This window comes from Harpia harpyja, chromosome 6 (assembly GCF_026419915.1).
Source record: "Harpia harpyja isolate bHarHar1 chromosome 6, bHarHar1 primary haplotype, whole genome shotgun sequence".
Classification (NCBI taxonomy): domain Eukaryota; kingdom Metazoa; phylum Chordata; class Aves; order Accipitriformes; family Accipitridae; genus Harpia; species Harpia harpyja.
In genome coordinates, this window is record NC_068945.1 from 18,256,732 (window position 1) to 18,282,297 (window position 25,566).

General features: G+C 38.4%; 1 protein-coding gene across 6 annotated transcripts in view; it reads right to left on the reverse strand.

Annotated features, from left to right (window-relative positions):
• Positions 1-2,353: 2,353 nt before the first annotated feature.
• Positions 2,354-25,566, reverse strand: part of CAPRIN2 (caprin family member 2) — a 36,086-nt gene continuing 12,873 nt past the window's right edge. For 3 of the 6 annotated variants that reach the window (XM_052790342.1, XM_052790343.1, XM_052790339.1), the window contains 14 exons: positions 24,630-24,794; positions 24,061-24,104; positions 21,808-22,710; positions 16,399-16,530; positions 16,120-16,207; positions 15,338-15,393; positions 14,593-14,703; positions 12,751-12,861; positions 11,972-12,124; positions 8,787-8,970; positions 6,977-7,162; positions 5,602-5,702; positions 4,777-4,843; positions 2,354-3,274 (listed from right to left, as the gene is read on the reverse strand). In XM_052790342.1, coding sequence (XP_052646302.1) covers positions 2,706-3,274; positions 4,777-4,843; positions 5,602-5,702; positions 6,977-7,162; positions 8,787-8,970; positions 11,972-12,124; positions 12,751-12,861; positions 14,593-14,703; positions 15,338-15,393; positions 16,120-16,207; positions 16,399-16,530; positions 21,808-22,710; positions 24,061-24,104; positions 24,630-24,794 — 2,870 coding nt within the window. In that variant the 3' untranslated portion in view covers positions 2,354-2,705. The remainder of the gene's footprint in view (positions 3,275-4,776; positions 4,844-5,601; positions 5,703-6,976; positions 7,163-8,786; positions 8,971-11,971; positions 12,125-12,750; positions 12,862-14,592; positions 14,704-15,337; positions 15,394-16,119; positions 16,208-16,398; positions 16,531-21,807; positions 22,711-24,060; positions 24,105-24,629; positions 24,795-25,566) is intronic. The other 3 variants (XM_052790341.1, XM_052790340.1, XM_052790344.1) reach the window with 3 other exon arrangements.

The following is a 25,566-nucleotide window of genomic DNA, read 5'->3' on the forward strand; positions in this document are numbered from 1 at the left end:
GTCCTAGGTAAGAAGGTACTATGCAAGAAACCTATAGGATAAAATTGATCATATTTTCAGTTATTCTATGGGAACAGAATTGTCCAAGTTGTACTTTTTTTTATAACAACTATCAGGGAAACCCCAGACATTTTATTTTAAAGTAGCTAGTACTATAAAGATTATTCCAATTCAGGCTGATAAAGCCTATAAAAATATGAAGTTTTTTAAAGCCATCCATTATATGATTTATCACCAAGTTTACTATCAAGGAACCGTATAACAATTAGATTTCATGTTTCATGGTATCTGTACACTTCTGGCTGTGACAGTGTGTACTCCTTTAGTTAGGAATTTAAAAATACATCTTATACTAATGGACAACCAGCTCTGGAATTGAGATGTTTACCTCAGATATCTTAAATACATGCAAGCTAGGGATACATAAAAGCTTTGCTAGATCTGCCAGTAAGAAATAAGGTTAGTCTCAAACAAGCAGTAACATGGGTCTACCAAGCAGTTGTCCAGACTTGACTGAACTAGAACATTAGAAAGCAACAAGTGCTTCATGTATTCACAGTAATCATATCTGAGGTTGCCAAAGGCTGAGCTTACTAGCAATTCTTAGTACTGATAACTTGTTCTTAAGACATACAAAAATCCATCAGACAAGTACATATAATAAAACCAAGGATAAGCTACATGCTAAAGGAAGTAGCATGCACTAAGGCAGTCTGAAGTGCAAGGGGATACCCTGCTACATGCACAATAGGGCATACTTACTTACTAGTCCCTAAATAGACAGCCTGGGAGAGGGGTGACTGGGTCAGTGCTCTACATGTAAAAAAAAAAAAATTCTAGAGTTGCAGGTCTGTTAGAAGAGCAATGAAGTCTGTTTGTCCACAGCTGCAAAGCTATTGCAAGCTGAAAATTATCTTAGCACTTAAGCCTATCTACCATATTCCCATATTAATATACAAGGAGAGTTAACAGTCTAAGAAAAGAGTGCTAGTTAAACTCCTGCCACTTATCCTCTGTTGAGAGTGTTCTAGAAATAAGCCTCTTCATTGGCTAAAGTCAGAATTAGCATGTTTAAAAATACAAAATACAGGCTTAGTATTCAATAGTTAAGGCTTGATATTTTTGTCTGTAGTGGTAAACTAGGTTCTCTAAAGCTTTGTCCCACCTAAACTTCTCATCTCAGAACTTGCCAAAGGAATTAAACCAAGACTTGAAGTATGATCACCCTGTAAAAATCTGTATGAAGAAGAAATCTAAGTTTGGAATAAAACCATTGTGAAGTCATGCCAGACAACTTGTTTTGGCATCTGCATGGTAGCAGGGGAGAATTGTTTACCAGTTACCAAGAAAGAGCAGCTTTATATCAGGTCTGAAATTTATTCCATTTAGATTTTTACTTTTATTTTAATAAGCAGGTAGCTGAACTGCTTTTACTTTGCATAGTTCTAGTCCACCCTTAGATACACCAGTCAGGCTTTTGCAGTAGCTACCTTAATACACTCAGATAAAATACTTCCTACTGCTAAAACAAGCTATTGAAGCTTTTAAAAGTATAAAGAGCCAGTGACCTACAGTCTTCTTACTAGTTCATAATTTTATTTTAAACATTGAAATGCTTTATAGTATTTGACATGCTGCAGCTTAGACAAAGACATACATCATGGCTTTTCAGTTCTCAGGCCACAAGATATTTCTGAAGACCAGTCACACAGCCTATTAGCTGTAAGAAAGGAATTTCATAAATGCTTCCTAGCATTTGTATTCAAGGTTTGATTTAAAATGCAAGCAGCAGGCTTCAACTACAAATAACAAGTTCCTCAGCAGTTATCTGAAAGGAGGAGGTAACTTGCAGTACAATCTGAATCAAGTCTCATGGGGGAGGGAAGCCATACACATTTGTGACCCTTGTGAAGCAATTTTAACTTTAAAATATATTGCAGCTGAGTAACAGTGTGAGCCAGCCCTTCAGTGACTGTTTTGAGATTTAAGAATTTCAACTACATCACTACTGAAGGACAGGTGATGTGACAAAGCTAGACTTTGACAGGATATGCATTTAAAGTAAGTAGTCCTAATGAAGTATGTAGCATTTCACTTACAATTTCTAGACCTTTTGGTTAAAAAGGAAGCAGGTATGTAACTAGATCTTGAATTCATTTTGATCAAGGGAACACTCTTGAGAATGGCATCAAGCAAGAACTAAATAAACAAGTAATCCCATTTAAACTATACAGTTTATCCTGAATTATTGAAACTTGGAAGATCAGTTCTATGTAATAATATGCATGTACACCCCACATCAGGAATAAGCTGTTTGATATATTTTAAAAATAAAGACCACTGGCAAGATTAATACTAAAATGCATATTAACTTGTTTTATTGAGGCACAACAAGGCATTGTGAATAGCCCATACTTGAGGCAATCAATAGTGTAGTAAGCTGGACATTAATACAGTTTAGGGTAAGTGCAAACAATATACATTCACAGCTTTACTAGCAAGGCTACATCACAACTGATAAAGTGCCAAATTAGTGCTGATTCAGTACCCCAACTCCATGATTTCACCTTGCACAACAGGACCATCATTTCCTCCAATAATGGAACCATATATCTTCTATAAAGTCAGTAGTAAGTGCAAAGCTAGTCCCACCCCCCTCCACCAAGGTGTTTGGAGCAGATCTTTTGTAAACATCACACTGGATTTTAGTCCTGATAAAGGAGGTATCCCGAAAAGGTGGAGTATTTCCAGCTACTTCCATAGATGGCTCCCCGATGCAGACGCAACCAGATCTGATCTCCCTGGAACAGCTGCAGGACTGCATGATTACTAGCTGTTTCATGATCAGGAGCCCCATCATTTGCATAGGCTGACACTAGGACCTCTTCATTCTTCATGAGATTCACATACAGGGGAACATTTACAGCTAGTTTCAGCATGTGGAAGATGAAGACATATGTACCATTCACTGGACAGTTGAACCTACCAAGCTGGATATCAAAAGTTTCTCCAAGGTTGTTCAGCAACAGATCAAACACAATTGGCTGGTCTAGAGTTCCAGGGGCCAAGTTAGATGTTCTAGCGGCAGAGAAGGCAACTCTCATCTGCTGCGGGAGGGGGTAGACATGCACTGGTAGTATGGTAGCAGCTTGGCTCGTCACTGGCATATCAACAGGGGTGATGCTGCGGGAGTCTCCCTGCCCAGAGTCCCCACTGTTAAAGGTTTCATTGTCTCGTTCTGGACTGCTCACCTGAGAGGAATCACTCCACCCTGCTGTTAAAGATCATTAGCAATGATAAGTAAGTATAACAGAAGGATAAGATTATGCCTGCAGGCATAATCTTAAGCAGCAAGTGTATGAGCTTTGCAAAAAGATTTGTCTTTCAGCTACAGCAAGTTGTCAAAAGACCCCAGTGAGAACAGAATTTTAAAGCTGGCTTACATTCATCACACTTGCATTCAGCAAGATGGGCCATAATTTAACTCTGAACAATTACTTTTCATACTTTTAAGTAGGAGAGAGTAGTAGCTTGTAATAGTTTTAGCTTTAGTATTTGCCACATACATGTAACAGCGTAAAAAAGCATACACTAACTTCCAAGTGGAGATAATGTCATTTCTGAAAAAAATTGACAAAATTACCAAAAGCCAAGTAGTCATTTAGTCACCTTCAAGATCTGAATTTGCACTTCAAGTTACCTCAATACTGTTCTTCTAGAGTTGCATCCTTAGTAGGTCATATCAGCTTATGAGGCTAGAATACTTTAAGTCTGAAGAACTAGAATTGCTTTTAAATGTTCTGCACCCCACTCCCCAAAATGAAGCTTTTATCTTTTCAAGTATCCAAGTTAAAAGGGTCTAGAAAACATTAATAGATAAATCCAAGAAATTTAAAGCAGTCACACTCAAGTTGCAAACCATTGTTATTTCCACTGGAAAGGAACACCTTGAGATATTCAATAAACTAAGTAAAGTTGCTATGATGTCTTAATGCTAATGATTACATCTCTCAACTGTTAACTCACCACAATCTCATATTTCTTTTCATTCTATTCTGAAGTATATTCTATGAGTCCTCCCTCAGACAGAGAGGGCCTGCTTTATCCTAAAAGTTCCCATGATATGCCATAATTTCACTTTATTCTTCAAAGTAGCCATCTACAGTTACTAATCATCTCACTTTGCACCTATAGCACTGTAAGTCCAGCTTTTTCCAGCACATACAGTAGGATTAAATCATCTTGTTCACAACTTTTCAAAATACATGCTATTCATGCTTAGATTCAAACAGCTAGTCTTATGTATTTCTTTAGGTTTTGTACTCCAGCATAGAAGTACAAAGTAAAGCTGTATTCCCAAACAACTCTTTCTATGAGAAATAGTTTATCATACAAAGTTTCTGGAATCTGATAGCTTACCCAGAATCGGGGGAGACCACACAATTAAGGGGAAAAGCCAAATGCAACATTGGAACCACCCTGTGTGTGTTTTCCTAGTCAGTTTATTTGTGAAGAAAGTTCAGTAAGGTACCATTGGGTCAGAACTTTGACATGTTAAGACATCAAATTGAGAATAGTGAAATTAAATCTGCTGCTACACAATGCTGTCTAAGAACAGCACTTAAGCTTCCATCTAGCTTGGTTAATTTATACCAGGCTTGATCTGTTTAATCAGTGATAGTACACTGTTTTTCTCACTATTCACAACAACACTCCACTTCATCTGCTACAGCCAAGCCCATATATGTGCCACTGGGAACCTGATGTTAGCCTTACCTCTTGAATTTGCTCGAGGACCACTAGTTATCCCACCTCGTTTATAGCACTGCTGGTAATTAACATCCTAAAAAGAGAACAGAAGTATTAGGAAGATGGCTATAAGAAAATCTGAAAACAAGTGGGGCTAACAAATAGTATTTTTTCATTGCACAATTAATTCAAGCTCTAGAATAGACAATGGTGGAGTTCAGAATTAGGATAAACAGCCTTATTTATGGAAAATTTACAATAGCTTGTATGAAATTAAAGAGCTATTTCAATGCTGGTTCCAGCAAGTTAGCTTCTGAACTATACACTCAGTTCAGTCCATTGAGCAATATCTTAAATCTCAGTTCTGTTAGAAGTCCACGAGTCTGTACAGAAGAATGTATTTCATTTCAAAGCTGAAGACCCTCATCCCAGCAGGAACCTTTGCTTTCTTACACACTGGTTTTTGGATTTTTTTTTTTTTTTTGGCTAACCACATCATCAGTCAGTCCATTTAGGAGTTAATTATTTTATACTAGAGAGGCATTGAGTACCAACTTTAAAATCCATAGTAAAATAGACTCATACCACACCTTATTTGCCATCTGTTTGCATTTCAGAGATTCCCTTCAGACTAAAATCAACCTGTCATACAGAGATGTTATCTGTCTGAACTGACTTCCTATTTCAACCTGCTGTCTACTGTTCCAAAAAAAGTTCTGTCTAGGAAACAAAACTAGCCTCTAGCTTGTAAGAAATAGTTCACCCATTAAGATAATGAAAAGCTACAGTAGTAGAAGACTTGGCTCCTGTACAGTGCTCAAAAGGCTACTGGAAATAAAAGTCAATACTCACCCTCTGAGAATACGGCATTCCAGCATAATCTCTACCAGGGAACTGCAGCTGGCCATAGTTGCCATTAGTTATTGAAGGTGAGCCTCTGTAAGCATCAAAACCTGTTCAGATAAAGTTCATTATTCAATTATCATTCATTGTTTGGTTTACAGTACAAGTCCAGAATACAAGTAGAGCTCCCTTTTGGCACTTATCACATGTATTAAGTTACACAATTACACATCTATTCTTCAATTCAGAATTTGGAGCAGAGTCTCACTACTCCTATAAAGAATGCATTTCATTAGCTACTCAGAACTACTCACTATGGATGTATCAAAACTACATGTTTAAAACTATTAACATCAGACCTTAACAATTGCCTGTTTGATACTAATGGGACTTCACAGAACAGCTGAAAAACTTGCTGGTTCCAGAGACAGGATTTAACATAGAATTAATAAATACTTTCTTTTGCTATTACAAATGCTTAGCTATTACTGTTACACATTTAGATGTTACTATAATATTTAGCCTCTTTAGCTATTAGACTAACTACCAAAGAGGAGCTGCAAGCAATTTAGTACCAGACACTACCAAACCCTTAACTGCTGTTAAGTTAGAACTATATAATTCACTGTCTGGTATGTGTTCCTACAAGGCATTGAGCCATCTCAGCCCAATAACTGAAACAACTATCACAGACTAAGTGCCCTTTCACTTCAAAATGGAATAGACCACAGTTTCCAACAACCTTAAGTTGGTATCTGCTTAAAGTCAGCTGAAACTTTCTATAGTACTTCAGCTAGCAGCAGGATAGCAACTGATTTGCAGAGACCAAACAATCCCCCTCTTAGAACTCTTCAGTTTGTTAATCCAGAAGGGTTCTCCTACCAGGAACTCCACCCCCATCCCCATTTCTGCTGGTAATACTAAAGCCAGCAGTGCTAAGCAAAGAGTATCTTGTTTTGGGCAAATACTGCAAGTAGCATCTGAAGAGAAAACACCTGCCCAGAACATTAGCAAGACAGATGCCAAGAGCAATGAAGGGGGTAAAAAGTTCAGAATGGTAAATGAAATAGCAAGCAGAAGAGTCTATAAAATTAAATAATTTAATAACCTATTAGTGTAAGTTTCTACTTCCACAATTCAAAAGGCTACAAAATTGCTTTGCCAGTTCACCTGATACCCAAAGTACAAGGACTACAAATAAAAGTCAGAATGAACTTGTTTAAATTCTACAGAGGACCCCCATTCTCTGCACATTGCTCTTAAAGTCCTGTTTTAAGAAGTTTCACATATAGAACCTAAGTTTAATACCATGTTGTGTTAAATCATGTTCTAGTGTTACTACATTAGACTTGTTTTTTTAAGGTGGTAGTAAATACAGACATACCTTTGTATCCACCAGGGGAACGATATGAATTAGCCAGTGACCTTCCACCTCTAGCAGATCCTCTGACAGACCCACGACTGTTAAGGTAAGGCTGAGGGGGTCTGGGAATAACATTAGTCTGTGCTGGATAAAAGGCAAGGCTACCATTGCTAACAGGAACAGCTCCATCGGGTTGATAATTCACTGCTTAAAACAGAAGGCACAGATGAATTCAAAGCTTTTGTAAGTGTAATAAGTTACCACACCTAGAACCAAGGGCAGCATTAGGAAGTTCAGAGACTGATTAAGCTGCTCCAAATATCCTGTTCTTCTGCCCCTTCATTACTTCAAGTGGGGATCCTCCCCTTTGTTCTGTAGAGTGTAATGCTTGTTAAAGTACACTGTAGACAGCCCAGGCTGTCAGTGTAAGCCTCTAATGCATTCAACAAGATTCAGTTGCATAGGTCAGAACGAGCTTGCTAGCAGCATCATGAAAATAACCAAGCCAGAATAAAAATCAAGTAACACCCAACTAAGAATTTTCACTTAGAACCAACACTGTTCTACTAGCCAGACCTCAGTGGTCTATCTGATAAACTAAGTCACCTCAGTGTTGACATCCTTCAAAATGAGACAAACTCAGTCTTATCTAGATAGCAATAAGACAACTGTGGAAAGCTAGATCTTTGGGTTCAGTCTCTTCAACAGACATTCCTACTACATGTTATTAGGCAGTTCAACCCCAAGCAACAGGTATTCAAGAATGCTTTTCACTCACAGGGTGGTTGAATGGTTAGCTTTAAATACAGACCTTGCAACCATGAATGTGTTTCCACAGGACCATGCTTTGTATCCATCCAAAAAGCTTAAAACTGATCCAGAGTGACAGTCTAAACCCCTTTCTGAAGTCTGTGCAGGGCCACTGCACAAAATTAATCAAAAAATCATGATGTTCCATCAAAAAATTGTATAGAAGGCTGATCACCTGTAGTCTCAGTGATGAGGAGCATTCAGGCTAAACATGCTTGCCTGACAGCTATACTTATATTGTTCTTTGGAGATTTTAATCTTCATATGTCTCACTGACTTCAGAGTATCAGTTTATTTATAGTATAATTCCTAGGAAGATTCCTCTGGCAGAAAAACAGTAGTTTTAAATGACCTTGAGTCACTTGATTAGATAGTCTTATAAATCCAGATCCCTAGCTGTCAGCTTCCTTTCATCCTGGAACCAGTTTCAGGCATATTTAGGGGCTAGTTTCATTTCATATTTAGTGTCAGCTATATAAATTCACCTGGTACAGAATGTGAATGTCAAGCAGGTCAGTTGTGTTGAATAAGGCAGCTCAAGACCCCACTTATCAGAGGTTTAGTATTCCTCAGGTCAGACTGAAAACATATCCCAACTTTCTTATTTAGCATTCAGCAACTCCCAGCACTAGCGCTTACTACCAGAGACCAAATTAATGGTTCCAAATAAGAGTATTTCATCATTGCTTCAATTCCAAGGAAACAATTGTTTGACCAGCAAGTATCACTGCATACTTGAGTTTCCCACCTACTGGGAAATTCAGGTATGTGACACTGTCCATGCAACTAGTATAGAAACTAGTTTGAAGCAGCCTTTCATCCTGCTAGCAGTTTTGAAATTGTTTACATACCATACCATCAACTAGATTAGGGTTGATTAGCACCTGTTAACATTAGGGCTACAATAACAGTGTTTATGAATTTCACCGAACTCACAGCACATGGTAATGAATTAAAATACTACTATAACCTGAAGATCTTTAAAGACTACTTGAAATACAGATAGAAGTACAGTTCTCACCCGAAGACAGAGATTCTTGTGAAAGAGAGGTTTGTTCTGCAACATGAGAAGATTGCAACTGGCATTGAGGAGGAGTCTGTGTACTTGCTGTAGAGAAACTCTGGTTATATCCTGCCGAATATGAAGAATCCTCTTTAGTTTCCTGGTCTTTACGTGGAGGCAGTGGTGCATTCACTTTAAATACCTACAACATATTTCAAGACAAGTGCTTAACACTACCAGCTTAAGTCTCTGCCTAATGCCAACACCCTGCTATGCCATGGTTTAAATCCATACACCTACACCAGTTTCTAGAACACCAACTGTTTCTTAGAAATAATCAAAAGCACTGTACTTAAACCCATCCTTTTCCCTCTCAGTAAGCTTACAGAACTTACTCCTGTTTGTGTAGCTACTACCCAAGAAACATAGCCTGATTGACCATAGCTACCATATTTGACCAACGGAACAGACACCATACAATAAGCTATTTTCCTTCTATGGGAAATCCACTGTTAAATTCACTAACTACCTGTCCTACAGCTTTTGACCTGAAGCTGAGACAGCCTATACTGAGATGAGATATTCACATGTGGGAAGAATTTGGGTCTTGGAACCTGATGCAACACTACTATCCATTCAAATACCATATTAGGCAGCCTTCACCCCTTCGGTAAATTGAACCTCAACTTTCCTACCTGTTTTAAGTTACCTCAGAGTAAACATGTAGCCTAAGTAAATCTTGTAATTCAAATTTTAATGTTATAGCCTCAGCACTAGAGTGGCATGCAGATAATACTGTTAGTTAAATCTAATCAGAGTTCAGTCACTCAGTGACTGTATTGCTTTATAGCCAATAACCCAAAATTACCAGAATTGATGCTGTCAAGATCAAATAGGAAAGAAGTCTATTTTGAGTAAAAGGATCTAAATTTCACATAAAGAGCTGTCAGCAGTACTGATAGTGAGTCTAGAGGTGTATCTAACCATTTTCCGAGACTATAAACTGTCTGAAGGCAGACCAGGGCAAAACTACAGCTGGATGCAAGGAACAGCTTCACAGCTTGACAATTCTTGTCATTTGCAGAAGCCTCTATAATTAAAATAGGAAATGAACACTTCTTCCAGGGTCAAGAAACCAAATACTGCCTCTAAAAGCGAGCCAGCACAGAAACCCCTCATGATACTGAAGTGTTGAATATACATTTTGAACCATTATAAAATAACACAAATTCTGGGTTTGGTTTTTTGGGTTTTTTTTGGTTTTGGTTTTTTTTTTTTTTACTTTACCAGATGAAGTGATCAAAGTAATCCTCTAAGAAATTTGAGGATGCTGTGCAGTCAGGCTGGCAATGCCCACATCCTGGAGTTATTTGTAGCAAGTGGTCTACTTTTTCCTACAGCGAGGGCTACAGGTGGAATTCTAATAAAGGACTAGGGCTACAGGTAGGATCTGCCTTTAAGCTTCCATAAGCACAATGGCAGCAATAGGATGTTCAGACATCTGAGGACACGTAATCAGATGCTTCCATTACTGTCACTGTACTACCACTATTTGGCAAGTAACCATCTGACTCCTGGCTACCTACTGAAATCCAATGGCTGTGTTTTCCTGGCAGCAATGGGAATCTAAGAAATGTAGGGAAGAAGAAAACCCTGCACTGCAAAGTTAAAGACTGCTACCACTATAAGAGGAATTAACATCCTAGCAATTTAGTGACAGATGTTTGCCAATTTGACCCAAAAATCTCAAGAGAAGTCTTGAACATTTAACATCTCTGAAAACACCACAGCATTAATTCAAGTGAACTTTCAGTAGTACCATTATGATCAAAAGCACTCTGAACACTAGGTTCAGATATAATCAGAATGACAGACCAAGACTCCATATTATATCATGACAGATGCTTATCTTACAGACTGGGTCCCCAGACTCTCAATTCCTTGATCATAGCATGCTACTATTTCTCCACTGTCATGAAAAATCACCACCTAGCCACTTAGCATAATTTAAATAGATCCAACTTAGAAAGAATCACCTCCCTACCACCACTAACCTTATTTATAATCTATATCAAAATTCTGTACCTCTGCAGAAGGTTCTACTTGAACATCTTCTACAAATACAGAAAACCAAGGAGAAAAAGTCATGGTAGTGATTTACTGCAGACCACACCAGGATGTCATAGTTGTTTTACTCATTAATTCCTGTACTTTGAAAGGCTATTAGCTACCTTCTTCCACCAAATCCTACTACATGTGTCTCAATACTGCAAGATGCAGATTGTCCAGCAAGTTCTGGAACTGCACTGGTACATTTGTTGAGATGGAGAATGCCTTTGGAGAATCTCAGTGACATCTTTCTAAGCTTGCTTTTGAGCAAGAACATTAAATGAAGGTTTCTAGCATCTGCTGAAGAAGATATCAGAGGACTAAATAAGACCAAGTACAGGGAAGGGAACATTTAACAACTAAATGGAGACCCTTTCTCTGAGCCCCTCTAGGCTTGCACTGCAGATTACCACACAGTAGCAGTGTTCACTAATGTTCTCCAACTTTACTAATGATGTATGGCCTGAAAAAAATAGTATCTATTTGCAAGAAACACCACTCAGTCTGTGTGGACTATTCCCTAGACATCTATTTTGACTACTTGTTAGCAAGATAGGATAATGAGCTACACCAGTCTTTATCAAGGACACATTTTCCATGATTCCAGTGGAATGAGTTCTACCCAACTAAAGCAAACAGTTTAAAAAGCAGCAAGACAGGTTCAGGCCTCAGAAAGCTTTTAGTCCTAACAACTATATACTTCAGGATTCCCTATCTCCTCTGCAGTCTTTATTATTTGAGACCTATGCATAAAAACAGTTTAAGTACAGCCAACTTTGCCTTGGGGCAAAGCTATAAACCTGTTTATTTCAGGTCTGACTTCTCCCTCTTAGTTCCTTGAGGCTACTAAGATATCCCAGTATTAGATTTTGGGACCATACAGAGCAAAACCAGGATCTCTGTTCTTAGATGACCTGGTTTAAGTTCTGAAGGCACTGGAGAAGCAGAGTTCTAATCTAGGTTTTTAACATTAAAACATCAAATGACCTATCAAGTTCTGTACTATATCAAAAGGAGCCAGTTCCCCAGTATCAGGACTAAGTTATTAGCATAATTGTCAATTATTCTTCTGTGGCCTCAAGTTGCATACTTACAGTCTGCATAGCCTGAAAGGGAGCTGCTGTTATTGTGACAGAACTGCTGCTTGCTGGAGGAGACTGAAAGCTTTGCGCTGGTGGTACTGGCGACATGGAGGTGCTTGAAGTAGGCAATGGTGACTGTGGCTCACTTGGGAGGGGAATAGTTGCCTGAGGGAAGAACAAATGTAATGAAAGGTCACTTGATAGTTATCAGGCAGTAACAGAAGCAGTTAATTTGTTCTAAAGCCTAGACTGACAGAAGTCAGCAGTTTCTACAGGATGACATTTGGACATAGTAGAGCTACAAAATAGCTTTTGCTTACAATTTCAAATCTTGCTGTGCATCCTCAGCAAACAGTACTTCTATTGCAGTCTCTGCTGATTAAGTGAAATGTGCCTATGAGCTACTATACATACCACTCATTGTAATAATTTCACAATAAAGAGACATTAGGTATTTTTTCCTACCACTAAGGAAACATAGAATGCCTTCTGTTCCATTTATTGCAAGATGATTCTTTAGCTGATATTAAAAGGGACTTTTTCCAAAGGAACTCAGAAAGTTTAGGGGATTTTATTTTTTCCCCTCTCAATCAATTATGTTTCAGATTAGAAACAATGCTGAGTTGTCCAGACAAAGTATTAACCAGCATTAAGTCTCATCTGTGCAGATGGCAAAATGAAGTGTTGATTTAGAATACCAATATTTATAGGAATCAGAAGTAAAAAAGGAATGTAAGGCTCTGGACACATTTCAGCAACCAATTTACCTTACCTGTATTGTGATAGCTCACCTGGGCAATTTCAATCTTTTTAGGTATCAGTGGCTCAGAAATACGTGAACTTGTCTGATACAGTGGCTGGGAAGTATATTTCTCAGTCTCTTGAGAAAGCGATGCTGATGCCTAGAAGGAGGCATACATGCACCTGCTATTACAAGAAGTATTGCAGAAAGCACAAAGTTCTGATAGAGCTATGAAATACCAGCGCATAAGTTGAAACAAGTAGATTTTGAAAGACCATGACAAACATTAAGTCCAAAGTCAATGTACTAAATCATCTTAACCAAAAGCTTCAAGTAATTAGCTTTAGTGATTCAGACTTAGATTACCCTTCTTACACAACAGGTTGTACAACTAGCCCTGCAAAGTCAGATAATTTTAAGAACTGTATATTGCTTCAAGCAGTTATTCACAGTGAAGTCTGACACACCTGTCTCATTGAATTAAATGCAAAAGCACATCTGATGCTAAGCTTCTGGTAAGCTCTGTCAAACAAGAGCCAAACTTTGGTTTGCTTTTGCAAAACTTGCATGTTCTATAGTTAGCTCACACTTGTAATGCTAAGTTTAAGAATTGCTTATACTTAGATACATACCCTAGGGCTAAAGACTACCAGTCCCATTCCTGCCATGTATACCATCCCAGGTGCATCAGACAGAACTGGTATGCACTTGCATACCAGGAGAGTGCACTGTCACCATGGAGTGTATTCCCTGGCTGTGCTGGGACCAAACAAAGCTTATCTACTGGTTTCCATGAGAAGCAGGACTGGAAAAGAAAGACACCACACTTCAAGCCTAAGGGACTAGAGATATGCAGGGCACGAGCAACCCTAATTCCAAACAATAAGTTAGCAAAAAACTCAGAACACTCTACTAAATCAGATGTTCTACATTATAGCACAGCACAAGTCTTCTGGATGCATATTAAACAGCAAAAGTATTTAATCCTTGTCAGCACAAAAAGTCTTATGACAGTGCAGAAGTGAGAGAAGGTGTCAAGAACCAGGCCAAAACTGCTGATTCAAGAGGCAGCAAGACTAGAATATCCCTATCAAGACTGTTATATTCAACTATATACTATATTAAGGAATAGAGTAAATGCTACATGCACAGTATACTGATAATAGCATGTACATCAGCAAAACATTTAAAAAGCATGAACATTTCCCCATTATAAGCTACATACACTGTATTAGAGAGTCCAACAGGAAAGAGCCAGCTGTGTTTCTGAACACAGCAATATACTCTGCAAGAAGTCTTTAAGACCATGATCTGCATAAATTGAAACACAATTTTCAGCTCTAAACAATATTTGAATGCTAGTTGAAGGTTTAACTGCACATAAACACAGTTAAGAAAGCAAAGTTTGATGTCTTGGCTGAACATCAGAAAGTCAGTTCCCTAGTACTTCTTCAATCAGTGCTTGAGAGAACACATCTCAGCAAACTTCTATGTAAGCTGAAGACTATTTCATGACAATATCCATCCCAATTTATGCATCCTCTATGTTGTCATTAGAGGGAGTATTCTACACTGTAACCAAAGCAAATATTTATGCTGCTCATATGTTCCCACAAGAATATGCACCACACTTTTTAGCCTGCATTCTTCATCCCACACCCTTCCCATTTCAAGGGGCAGACTGGCCACTTTGCACTCATGCAGTATTAGGAAGACTCTTCCAACCACCTTTATGTATTCAAGAATGTAGGCTATACTATTGCTGTCACTTGCATTCTGTCCCTGTATATTGTTCAAGTATAGTTATTCAGGAGAAGCCCCACCACAGCTTTCTGTTAGGGCTAGTTATCACACAGATCTTTGAATGCCAATGAAGTCCAGGGTATATTACCTGTTGTGTCTGTGGTGTCACCAAGTCTTCAGTTTCAGAGCCAGAAAGAGTCTGATCAGCAGATGCTAGGGAAGTATTTGAACCATGCAGTGTCATGGATGAAGCAGCAGCCTTGCAAAAAGAATATTTCAAAACCTTATCTCAGTTTTCTCTTAAGTGTTTGGTTTCACTGAAACTCACACTGTGGGCATTTCCAAGTAAACCTCAGAATGAGGTAGGAGCTGAAGTGCTTTGAACAGTTAGCTTAAGTTTCTTAGGAATTCTTGTTAGTGGCAAGGAAACCTATTTAAAAGCCAAAGTAGCAAGACATGCAAGCACAATAAGTGAATTTAAGGTTCGCTTAACCATGGCTGCCAAAGCTTGAGACAGTGTATCTTTGGCATAAGTCAGGATCTCAAAGATGAAGACATGCACTAAGAAAAAAGCAGCATGTTCCTCTGCACACAGTTATTAGCTACGATTTGAATCTATGGGTTAAATATTCAAGCTATCTCAGCATGTCTTCAACATACTTTTTACTTCAAGAAATTTCAAACATTTGTTGCTGCTTTTCAAGCAGAAGAGCATCCAACTTTGTCAGCACTGGAGTGATCTTTGACCTGCAAGCTACTAAGTTACAGGAAATTTGTTACAAAACTACTGACAACAAGAACAATTAAAAGTACTAAGTCTATCCTAGTGAATAACCTATATATCATTCCTTGGCTACAGCTCTGCCTCTTCAGGGCATTCCTAAGCAACTTACTTGAAGGGGCTGTTGAAGAAAATCACTCTGACTTGGCAGTTTCTGTTCTTTTGAAGCTGTAAAAAAAAAAATGCACTAAGCAACATTTACTTTTAAATTCAAACACTACATATAGTTTCAGTCTGCAGTTCTACTTTTTGAAAACATTTGGCACATGAAGACACATACTGTTTTTAGTGTATGTACTGCAAATATTGAGACTTAGCATCAGTAAACTACCCCAACTGAAAACTTCAGTTTCTTTTTTGTAAAAGAGGACAGGTATTCAATGATAAAAATATTTCTACCACAAAAGAGATACCCACTTTCCAGATAAAAAAAGCAATTAAGTATTTAATAACTGGGTAATTGTCTTTTATAGCCCAAGAGCCACCCAAACAGTTTCTTAAGGCCCATTGTAGAAAGTTCCAGTTTTCTAAGTGTAGCTAGGTAACTGCTCTTTATCCTGAGCTTATTCACAGCTTTTGTCTATATACACCACATATCTAGATAAGTTTGTTACACAGATAAAGCATGTCAATTCTGCAGCTGGGTTCAGATGCACATGCCAGTCAGTGATTATATAAGCATTCAATTTCCAGGCAGATCCACCAACTTAAGCCACCTCCAGCAACAAATAAGCAGTTAAGTGGCTCAGACTGCCTTTTGGGTTTTTTTTCCATCATTGGTATTCCTTATAATTTGACAAGCTGTCTTCACCAGGCCTACTGATCTACAGCCCAAGCAAACCTGTTAGTGTTTGCAAAATTTTACATACAATTTACACTTACAGTATTACCTACCTACAGGACTACTTGCTGGAGTAACTGAAGGTGGTTGGGATGAACCAATGGCACTTGGTGAAGCTTTATCAAAATCCAGAATGGACTCCTTTTGAAAAAAGATCATAAGTTGGGAGAAAAAAATTGAACTCTAGATACACATGAAACTCATCTGACAAGCTGCTGTTAGCTAATTACAGCTAGATTTATTCATTCAGTGCAAACATGCATTGTTAATACCATTTTCCCTAAACCTGTAGGAATTGGAGCTTTGTTCTACAACAGCAGAGAAAAACATACTTGCATGAAGTTGTAAGTCCCCTGTATCTGAGTCATCAGATCCTGAAGTTTTTCCCTTCTCAATACTGGATCTTTTGGAAGAGTTGAAGTAGAGCAAAATTCTGCAGCTGGCTGATGTACAGGTTTAGGCACCTAATAAGGAGAAAAGATATTAAATCTAATATTGGAAGCAAGACAAGCTGCCTTATCCAATATACTCCCAGAGCAACCTAGAGGCATCAGACACCATGGGCCAAGGAATTCTGTGCTGTTATTGATATTTCCTGAATCAAGCTTTCACTTGGTTAAAAAAATCAGCTTACTGTTGCCACAACCATTTAAGCCACAGACTCAATTCACTTCAGTTTCTTACAGTCAAATGTACAGAAGACAGCAAGTTGCCTGCATTTAGTGCAAAATTAGACACCTCCATCTAAGGAAACCTACATATTTAAGTTGAAAGCCCAAACGAACTTAAAAATCAAAGCTGCATCACTCAAGGTTTAAAACATACTTCCTCCCAGTAGAGCCCATACCAGTAAGTATGTATCTTTTATTAGGATGGCATTTCCAGACATTCTGAAGAAACTGCCCCCAAGAGATACATTGCAAGCAGGTTACTCAGGATTAGACCAAAGTTCTTCCACTAATGAGCCAGATACTTTCTGCAGGAGCTGGTGTGTTGAGTATTACATTAAACTTTTCAAAGTTTGGCATGAAAAATACACCTGTGCTCCCACATGGGAGCCTAACTTTGTAGCTAAATAAGGACTTCAGCAGGGTCTTATTACTCCTTGATTGTTTCAGATGGTCCCTTAACAGTTCATCCCAAGAGGTTCTCACTTCGGTTTAAGAGGGAAACATTTCAGAGAACAGCCAAGTCTAAGGTATCAAAAATCATGATAGTAAACTCCTTAAATAGCAGAAGCCCTGTTATTTAGAGTGACAATAATATTACTGTCTAGTCTAACATGTCTTTTGAAAGCAGCTTGGGGAAGAGGTAGGCTTGTTATAAGTATTTTTAAAAAATTTTTTAATGATTCTCTAGAGCTTTGCTGCTCTTATGTTTGTCTGTAGAGCTAGAGGGAAGCAAATCTGAAGACATTAAGTAATTGCATTATTTCAACTGGCCCAAATGTTGGGACACAGGAACATGTGAAAGCCTTTACTTTCCTTCAGTACAAACATTTGTCTTTCTAGTATGAGGTTACTACTTAAATATACTGTATAGCAGTAGAGTTGAGTATTTGTATGAAGTCACTAGGATACTATATGGCAGAAGGGTATATGTGTCAACATTTAATTGTCACACTAAATTCAAAACAAATTGATGAAATGCTCTTTGTCCAGTTTCAGGACAACAAGCCCCCAAACATTCTTGCATTTCCTCTTCAACAGTTATCTGAAACTAATCACTAGCATTTGGAGGAATTCCAATAGCATGCACAGGGAAGAAGCTTGCAGGGTTTAGTGAGCTTCACAAAGCATAATCCATGTACATGCAGCACATCAGTAACTCTGGAGGACTTCATTTCTAATATCTATGTGGCTCACACAATAGCTACTTGTTGAGTTCCAAGAAGTTTTACTTTATTCTAGAGCTAGCATAGTACAAAGATGCACTCTTCTATCTTAATTAGAATTTCTGATGCACAAGCACTACCTTTAACTACTGAGCATGCAAGTTTATATTGCTGTATAGTTTCCAATAATGAACAGGAACTAAAGCTATTAAGGATCTAGGTGCAGGACAAAAGATACAGTTGAATAAAGTTAAGTCTCAGCAAGTTATAGATTAAGTTACTAGGAATCTGAATCTTCCTGTCCACTTTTAGCCCTCACTGACAAGCAGACTTAATCTTAAAACACTTGCTGTCACAGTAAATCCTTTATGGGTCAAACTGATTAATGCTTCTATTACCCTCTTCCTCTTCACTACAGTTTACTAAGACACAAGTACACTACCAAACTGGTTCTGCATGTTTGTAAACAGATAACAGAAGCTTTTCACCTTTAAAGTAACATAACCAGGTCAAGTCTGGCAGTGTCTGAAGCTACTAAGATTGTCCACTAGCTACATAAGTTAGACTTGTACATTAAACACAAACAAGTCAAAGCAGCCTCAAGAGCATGGAAGCAGAAGAGATTGCAGTGTTTCACTTGTGGTTGTAAAGATGATAATCTTCTGTATGCTTTTACAATTTGTTAGTCTTCATCTCCTTCCCCAGCTCACACTCTGTGCACTATGCTGGTAACATTCTTTACTTCAACTAGAAGAGCAAGCATACAGGGTTACATAAACAATATTAGAGCTTTAAGCCAGGATTGAAATATTGAGACTCTCCATTCTGTAGAAGTTATTTTCTAGCTCCTGCATATATTAAAATACACCAGCCAGAAGTAGCTATAGTGAAGTTACCTCATATTGATTTGCTGTTTTGCTGGTACTTAGGTGTTCAAAACTAGAATATTCAAGGGCAATAGAGAGCATACATGAAAAAGTATCAGGAAGTTAAAGTATTTTCAGTTTTATACCTCTATAAAAAGATGTTTTGAAAAAGAGCAGGTACTTGACATCCTTAAGATGGTTTTAAGCCAAGTTTTCTTTCTAGCCCACAGATAGATACTATTTCTGGAAGTCATTACAAGCTGGTAGCAGGTTCTGAGTTTAGTAACCTGTTAGTCCTGCTCCCATCAAAACTTACACATGCTGAGATCACTTCACATTGGTGGTTCAAACAACATTCAGGTTAGAGTTTTACACAGGACTGATAAGTTTATTTACACAGGACTGATAAGTTTAGGGTCTAATTTGTCATAACAATGTTTCTGAAACCTAACTTCAACACTATGTATACATTCAGCAAAAACTGTTTTGACATATCTCCAGAGAACTGACTAAAAATGGAGTTGAAATACCTAGAATTTGTTTTAGGACCTGTTAAACCATTGCAAATAAACCAGCATAAAGGCACACTGACCACTTTGGAATTTTACTAGTCAGAGTGCCAATATACCAGGTACTCCTGTTAAAGCTTGAATTGTTTTAGAGACTGAAGGTCTGCTTACACATAACACTAATCTTACATACTTTCAACCACCTCATATACTAGTAAAATTCCATTCTACAATACAGGACCTCAATTTCTCTTCAGGTTTGTTAGCTGTGGAGTACTAAATGAGCTGGAATGGTGATACCTAAGCTGCAATCACAACAGTGATCACCAGCTGTGCCATGTAGATACACAATTAACATTCACCTTCTACTCAGAGCAGCATTCACAGCATGTATAAATTAAAAGGCACTGGATGAAAGCACAAGCCAAACTAGTTTGCTTTCACATAGCAGGCCACAAATTCAGCTCTAACCAAGTTTGCTGGTCCACACATTGCACAAACAGTTAAATAGAATAACAGTTTAACAGGCCTGCACATCAGCTCACTCTGCTGTCTTAGGCTCAACTCCCTCAGTATTGTACCTTATGGTACCTTAAGTTAAATAAGCATATTTTAAGATCTCAAAACCTAGCAGTTTACTAAAAGATATCAGAGCTCTAACAGTTATTTCAGGGAGTAAACAAAGGTTAATTTCAGCTCCAGAAAGCAGCAGCAGTGACATAGGCCTTTTATCTACCATGCTTAGATCCCACACAAGGTCATTTATAGATTCTCCCTGGGAGTGAAATGGATCCAGCTATAGCACTGCACTGACTCTTCTTTCTTCACATAAGCAAAGGCAAGAGAAATTTCATTATCCAAAAAGTTTAGTATGATTTTAATTGTTCTTTACATGCACCTTACAAGTCAAAGATATCTTTTAAAAAAATGATTACAGAAACTAGCTAGGTTGACAGCACACTATTTTCTACTCATTCAATATACTTTTGATATTAGCATTTGTCAATAGCTACTAAGTAAAAATAAGCCAGCTGGTGTTTCACTATGGTCTACATAAATCAAAGTTTGAATACTTTAAAAATATGCTTTGTTTACTTAATTCAGCAATCCAGCTTAAGCCACCTCACATTCCAACATTTAATTTTGCTGACATGCACACCTGCACATTACTATGAAGATTCCTAGGCAGTTTGCAATTTTCTCCAACTGACTGGAGACCCTCCTTTTTCCTTACTGCATCAAAGTTTTGTCCACCACTTAAGCTATCCATCTGTCTGTCCTATATAAAAATAAGAGCCCCATCTCATTAGGAAGCATCTTGCATTTAAGATTTAAGGTAATCTGACACCAGAAATTCCAAGGCATCTTAAAGTGCTTGAGACTATTCCAATACTTAGATAGTTTCAGTAATACTACGCATAGTTGGGTGCACAACACCTACTTGTGCTCAGAGTTACTTAGTGAGGCAACCAGGTTTTGTACCTGTACCACCACCACCAGTGGACACAAGATTCTATTCAGCTTGAGTGTAAAGATGAATCAAGCTGAAACACCTTAATCCCATTTTGTAACCCAGTGCTGCATGTTACATACTCTTTTAATTTCGTGTTCAACCTTCTGTTTGCGCTCCCGCCTCTAGGCACAAGAACATCCATTTTTCAGTTATGCCAAGTTTACTGACAAGATTTAAGCTTAATCATTTCGTATGAGTAATATGGAATGAATTGATTTCTGCCTTTTTGCAGAAACAAGATAGTAGTGCTGACATTGTGTATAAGATAATTGCTCAATTCCCCATATTTTCTTCCTGAAGTCTAACTCTAGATTAAACACTGCTCTTAATGACATAAGATGGTAGACAAAGCAGAGTTCAGTTATTTTTAGAGTTATCAGAATTGTTGCTACCCAAGCACAGGTGAGAAAGAAGGTAATGCAACCAGAGACTAGCAGCCTGCTCAGCTGTAAGCTCTGCAATAGCTTTCGTTTTACATTTCTAAAACAAACTATGCTACTGTTAGACTCTCCAGGATAGCAGTATGGTTTATGCATTCATCTGGAAATACATATTTAAGCCCCGGTACAGTTGGTATTGCTTGATCTAGATGTTAGATCTCTCTTGAATCAGCAGCTATTTTAATCAAAAGCCTAAAAAATTACTGAAGTGCTATTTGCATGCAGCCACAGACAAAGTATTTGATCCCTGGATGAGTCATACCTGCTTTGTACTGATAACAGTGGACAGAGCCAATAGCTAGGGATGAACTAAGTTAATTCTTCTGTCTTATGCATAAAGCAGTTATTCCAGGCTCAAACACAGCAATACTGTGTTGATGTAAAAAGCAAAGCAGACCATCTTGCTATTCAAATATAAAGTTTAACTGCCAGAATCATTTCCCCCAAGAAAGAATGAAATAGGAATCTAAATATAGGCCTACAAAATGCACCTTATAAAGCCTCTGCTAATAGGTAGCTTTAGTCCAATATACTAGTGTCAAAAGCTTATGACAGGTAATACTACATATGCCAACTCACTTCTTTGGGTTCCATATCAAACTTCTTTGGCCCCATCTGCTCCTTTGGCCCAACACTTGCAGCTCCCCAGGACTTCGGAGGGTTCGGTAACTGCTGTGATGATACTTGCTGCTGCCTGTCAGCTTTTTCCCAAGCCTCTCGAGTCTCCTGCTTCTTTTGTTCTGGCTCCTCCCTAACATGTGCAGCCCAAGCCTTCACAGGCTCCTGCTTCTTTTGCTCTGGCTCTTCCCTAACAGGCATTTCCCATGATTTCACAGGCTCTGGCTTCTTTTGTTCTGGTTGCTCCCTAGTTTGGGTTACCCAAGGCTTTGGAGATTCCTGCTTTTGTTCTGGTTCTTCCTTAACTTTAGTTACCCAAGATTTTTGGGACTCCTGCTTTTTCTGTTCCTGCTCTTCCCTAACTTTTGCCATCCATGGCTTAGGTGATTCCTGTTTCTTCTGGTCCTGTTCTTCCCTAACTTTTGCTATCCATGGCTTAGGTGATTCCTGTTTCTTCTGGTCCTGTTCTTCCCTAACCTTTGCTACCCAAGGTTTGGGGGACTCCTGCTCCTCTCGGACACGTGCTACCCAGGCCTTTGGAGCTTCTTGCTTCTTCTGTTCTTCCTCCTCAACATGGGTCTCCCAGGGCTTTGTAGACTCACGCTTCTGTTCCTCCTCTTTAACATGAGCTTCCCAAGGCTTTGGAGAATCTGATCTTTTTGGTTCTTGCTGCCTAACACGAGCTTCCCAAGGCTTTAAGGTCTCTTGTTTCTGCTTCTGTTCCTGCTCTTCAATATCAACAAGCATTTCCCAGGACTTTGGAGGTTCTTGCCTTCTAGCACATTCAGCTTCCCAAGATTTGGGCTCTTCTGGCTTCTTCTTGACAGAGTATTCTGCTTCAGGCAAATAACGCCTGTTGAGAAACTATATAGACCAGAGAAACTTAATGGCTCCCAAGAAAACATTTTGCTACTACAGTTCAGGTCAGTTAAGTTAAGTCACCCAGATACTGAAAGTTTCTGACTAAAAGCAGAGCCTAGACAGTTTAAGCACTAGCCATAGAAACTATGTGGACAGCTGTGGCTTTATTCTACAACACTGCAGACTAGCTTTGCTTGGCATGCCACACAAGCATGAAACAGTCTTGAACAGCACAAGTGAAACATACTTGAGCTGAGTGAACCTACTACCCTTACTCTCAATGTTAACTGATGTTCCTAGGCAGTGACAGTATCAAGTTCAACTGTGATTTTTACAAAGGTAGCTCTCCTCCTAGGCATCTGAAATGCTGTGGTACTATATTAGTAGACATTCTGCTAAGCATAGCAGCACCATTTCACCCAAAATCTTTGACCTAGTAACCATGTATAACCCTCAGATTCTCAGATTTAATACCACTGGACTTCTGCAACTCCAGGCTGTGTTTACTGTCAGTAAGTCTGAGAGCTCAATGAAGATGAGCTCTGAAGTTTTCCTGAGCTACCACTTTGTCAAACAGGAAGTAAATATGTGAAGTGAAGAATGTACAAGGCTCACTAGCTCAGATTTTTTTCTGACAAGTCACCAGAAAAGCTTTAGAGTCAGGTAACAGTGTTACCAGTAGGTTACAAAAACTTGTTCTAGAGTACACCCTCTAGTGGGATACCTGGGAAACAGGGATTCAGCATTTTAAGAACCAGTATTTCCACTTACTAAAGGATACCCCTCCCCACCTTTTGAACCAAGTCTAATGGTTTCTACACTATTGCCAGCTGAAGCTTGAGTACTTAACTCAGGAGTCTGAAGGGCTGTTGAAACAGGCCTACACACCCCAGTGCACACAAGTCTATCTTGGGATCCCTATTTTTCTGACAAATCAGAGCAAGACTTACATCATTCTCAACCACACCAATATCAAGCCTACTGCAGTAAACTTAGCTTTTAGAGACAGCTTTAGCAGATGTGTTTTCTCTATCCCATAGTACACAAAAGATCAGTGTGTTTCCACTCTAAAGTCTGATGCTTTGGTTTATTCAGGAAAGTGCCAGAGCCTTAAAGCACTATACTGCTTCATGTAATCCTGCCCCATTTATCCCAGAATACCCCAGAGAAGCCATAAATTTGGGGTTAGAAATAGAAATGCAACCAAGTCTTTAATGCTTCCTACATAAACCAACACCTAAGTTGCTGTTCAGACTCCCTTTTTAAGTTTAAAAAAAAGGGCTGCAGAAGTACAGTTATGTTTCTGATAAATCACAATACTAAAGGAAAGCAATTAGCGGTGGAGTATCTTACCTCCTGTGGCTGTATTTCAGACTTCATAAGCTCCATAATGGATTCTAGAGAAAGGATGTTAATTTGTTTCAACTGATCAAATGCAGAAATGCAGACCAAACAGTAGCAAGTCTTTAATTCTATTTAAATAGTAGTGTCAATTGCTAAACCAGATATTCTGAAAGCTCAGCTTGTCATTCAACATACTATTTTTGTAGACAAGCTTTTATTTTCTGGTTTGGTTTTACATTTGCAGAAGTTTAGAGTTAAGCAAGAAACATTTTGTAGTATCCATAATTTGGTTATTTTAATATGTAACATTCCCTACACCAGACAATTCTCATATTTTCAACATGGAGACTTGCTCAGAAGGCAAAAACATTGTATTACTATGAATTAGATTTTTTTTCTACAATATTAGCCAGAACAGGGCTGCAAGCCTTGCATGTTCCATTTTAGTTACCATATTGTAAATAAGCTACAGCATAGGATCAGATTTAGCATCAAGCTATGCAAAAAAAAATAATCAATGCTCAATTCAAGCTTATTCCAACATTATGATACAGAAATTTAACGCTGTAATATTCCACCTGGTTCTTTGACAGACTCTCCTTTTGACATCTGTCTTGTTCTCTCAGATTTTCTATTTACTTCTTCTTCCAATTCTTTTACTGGCACAGTGGTGCGAGGAGTCGGAATACTTTCAAAGTAGCCAGAGTCTAGAAGTTTGGATAACAGGTCCTTCATGTGTTTATCTGAAGAGTAAAAGTCCATGAAGTTAAGATATGAAAATTTGAAAGTAACAGGGTATTCAGATTACAGATCAAGACTCCTTACTTCCTCCACTTTATATAAATTGCAACTTCTCCAAGTTCACACATCTTACTGAGCTACAGCAATAAAATGTTTTAGTAAAGGAAAGTATTTGTTAAACTGCTTTATCTATTACAGCTGAAAACATCTTTGCAATCCAGAGGTAAGACTGCAGCTTTTGTTTAAACGCACACAAGCTAAACACCAAGCCACCTGGTCTCCCACATGCTTAGAAAGGGATTTGTTTACCATCTATAAGCTAGCCAGCAATGATACTAAAAGCATGTTGTGCAGACTGTAGCATAGGTAAAGCTAAACAAAGTCACTATGGAACTGCCCTACAAGACCCTCTTCCCAGTGATAGGATAGTAAGTCTCAGTCCTCCTCAGAAGAAAAAGTTATGAACTGCAAAAACAAGCAGGGAGGGAGAAAGCAAGATACTGTTCCAGACTGAACTTAATCATCTGAAGTTTTGGAAAAGAGTCAATGCTGATATGGTTGAAGAAAAACTTAACTGTGTACTCTGAGACACACTGTCCAGCTTCCTCCTTTATGCAAAAAAGAGACAGTAGCTTAAAGTAGAGAAAGACCTCAGAAGTAGCAGTGATACTAGAAATTGTTTTAGAAGAGAAAGAGACAGGGCAGCCTTGAGAACAGGAAGAATACTCAGTGAAAGATCACCCCTACCAGTGACAACCATATGAACAAGAATTA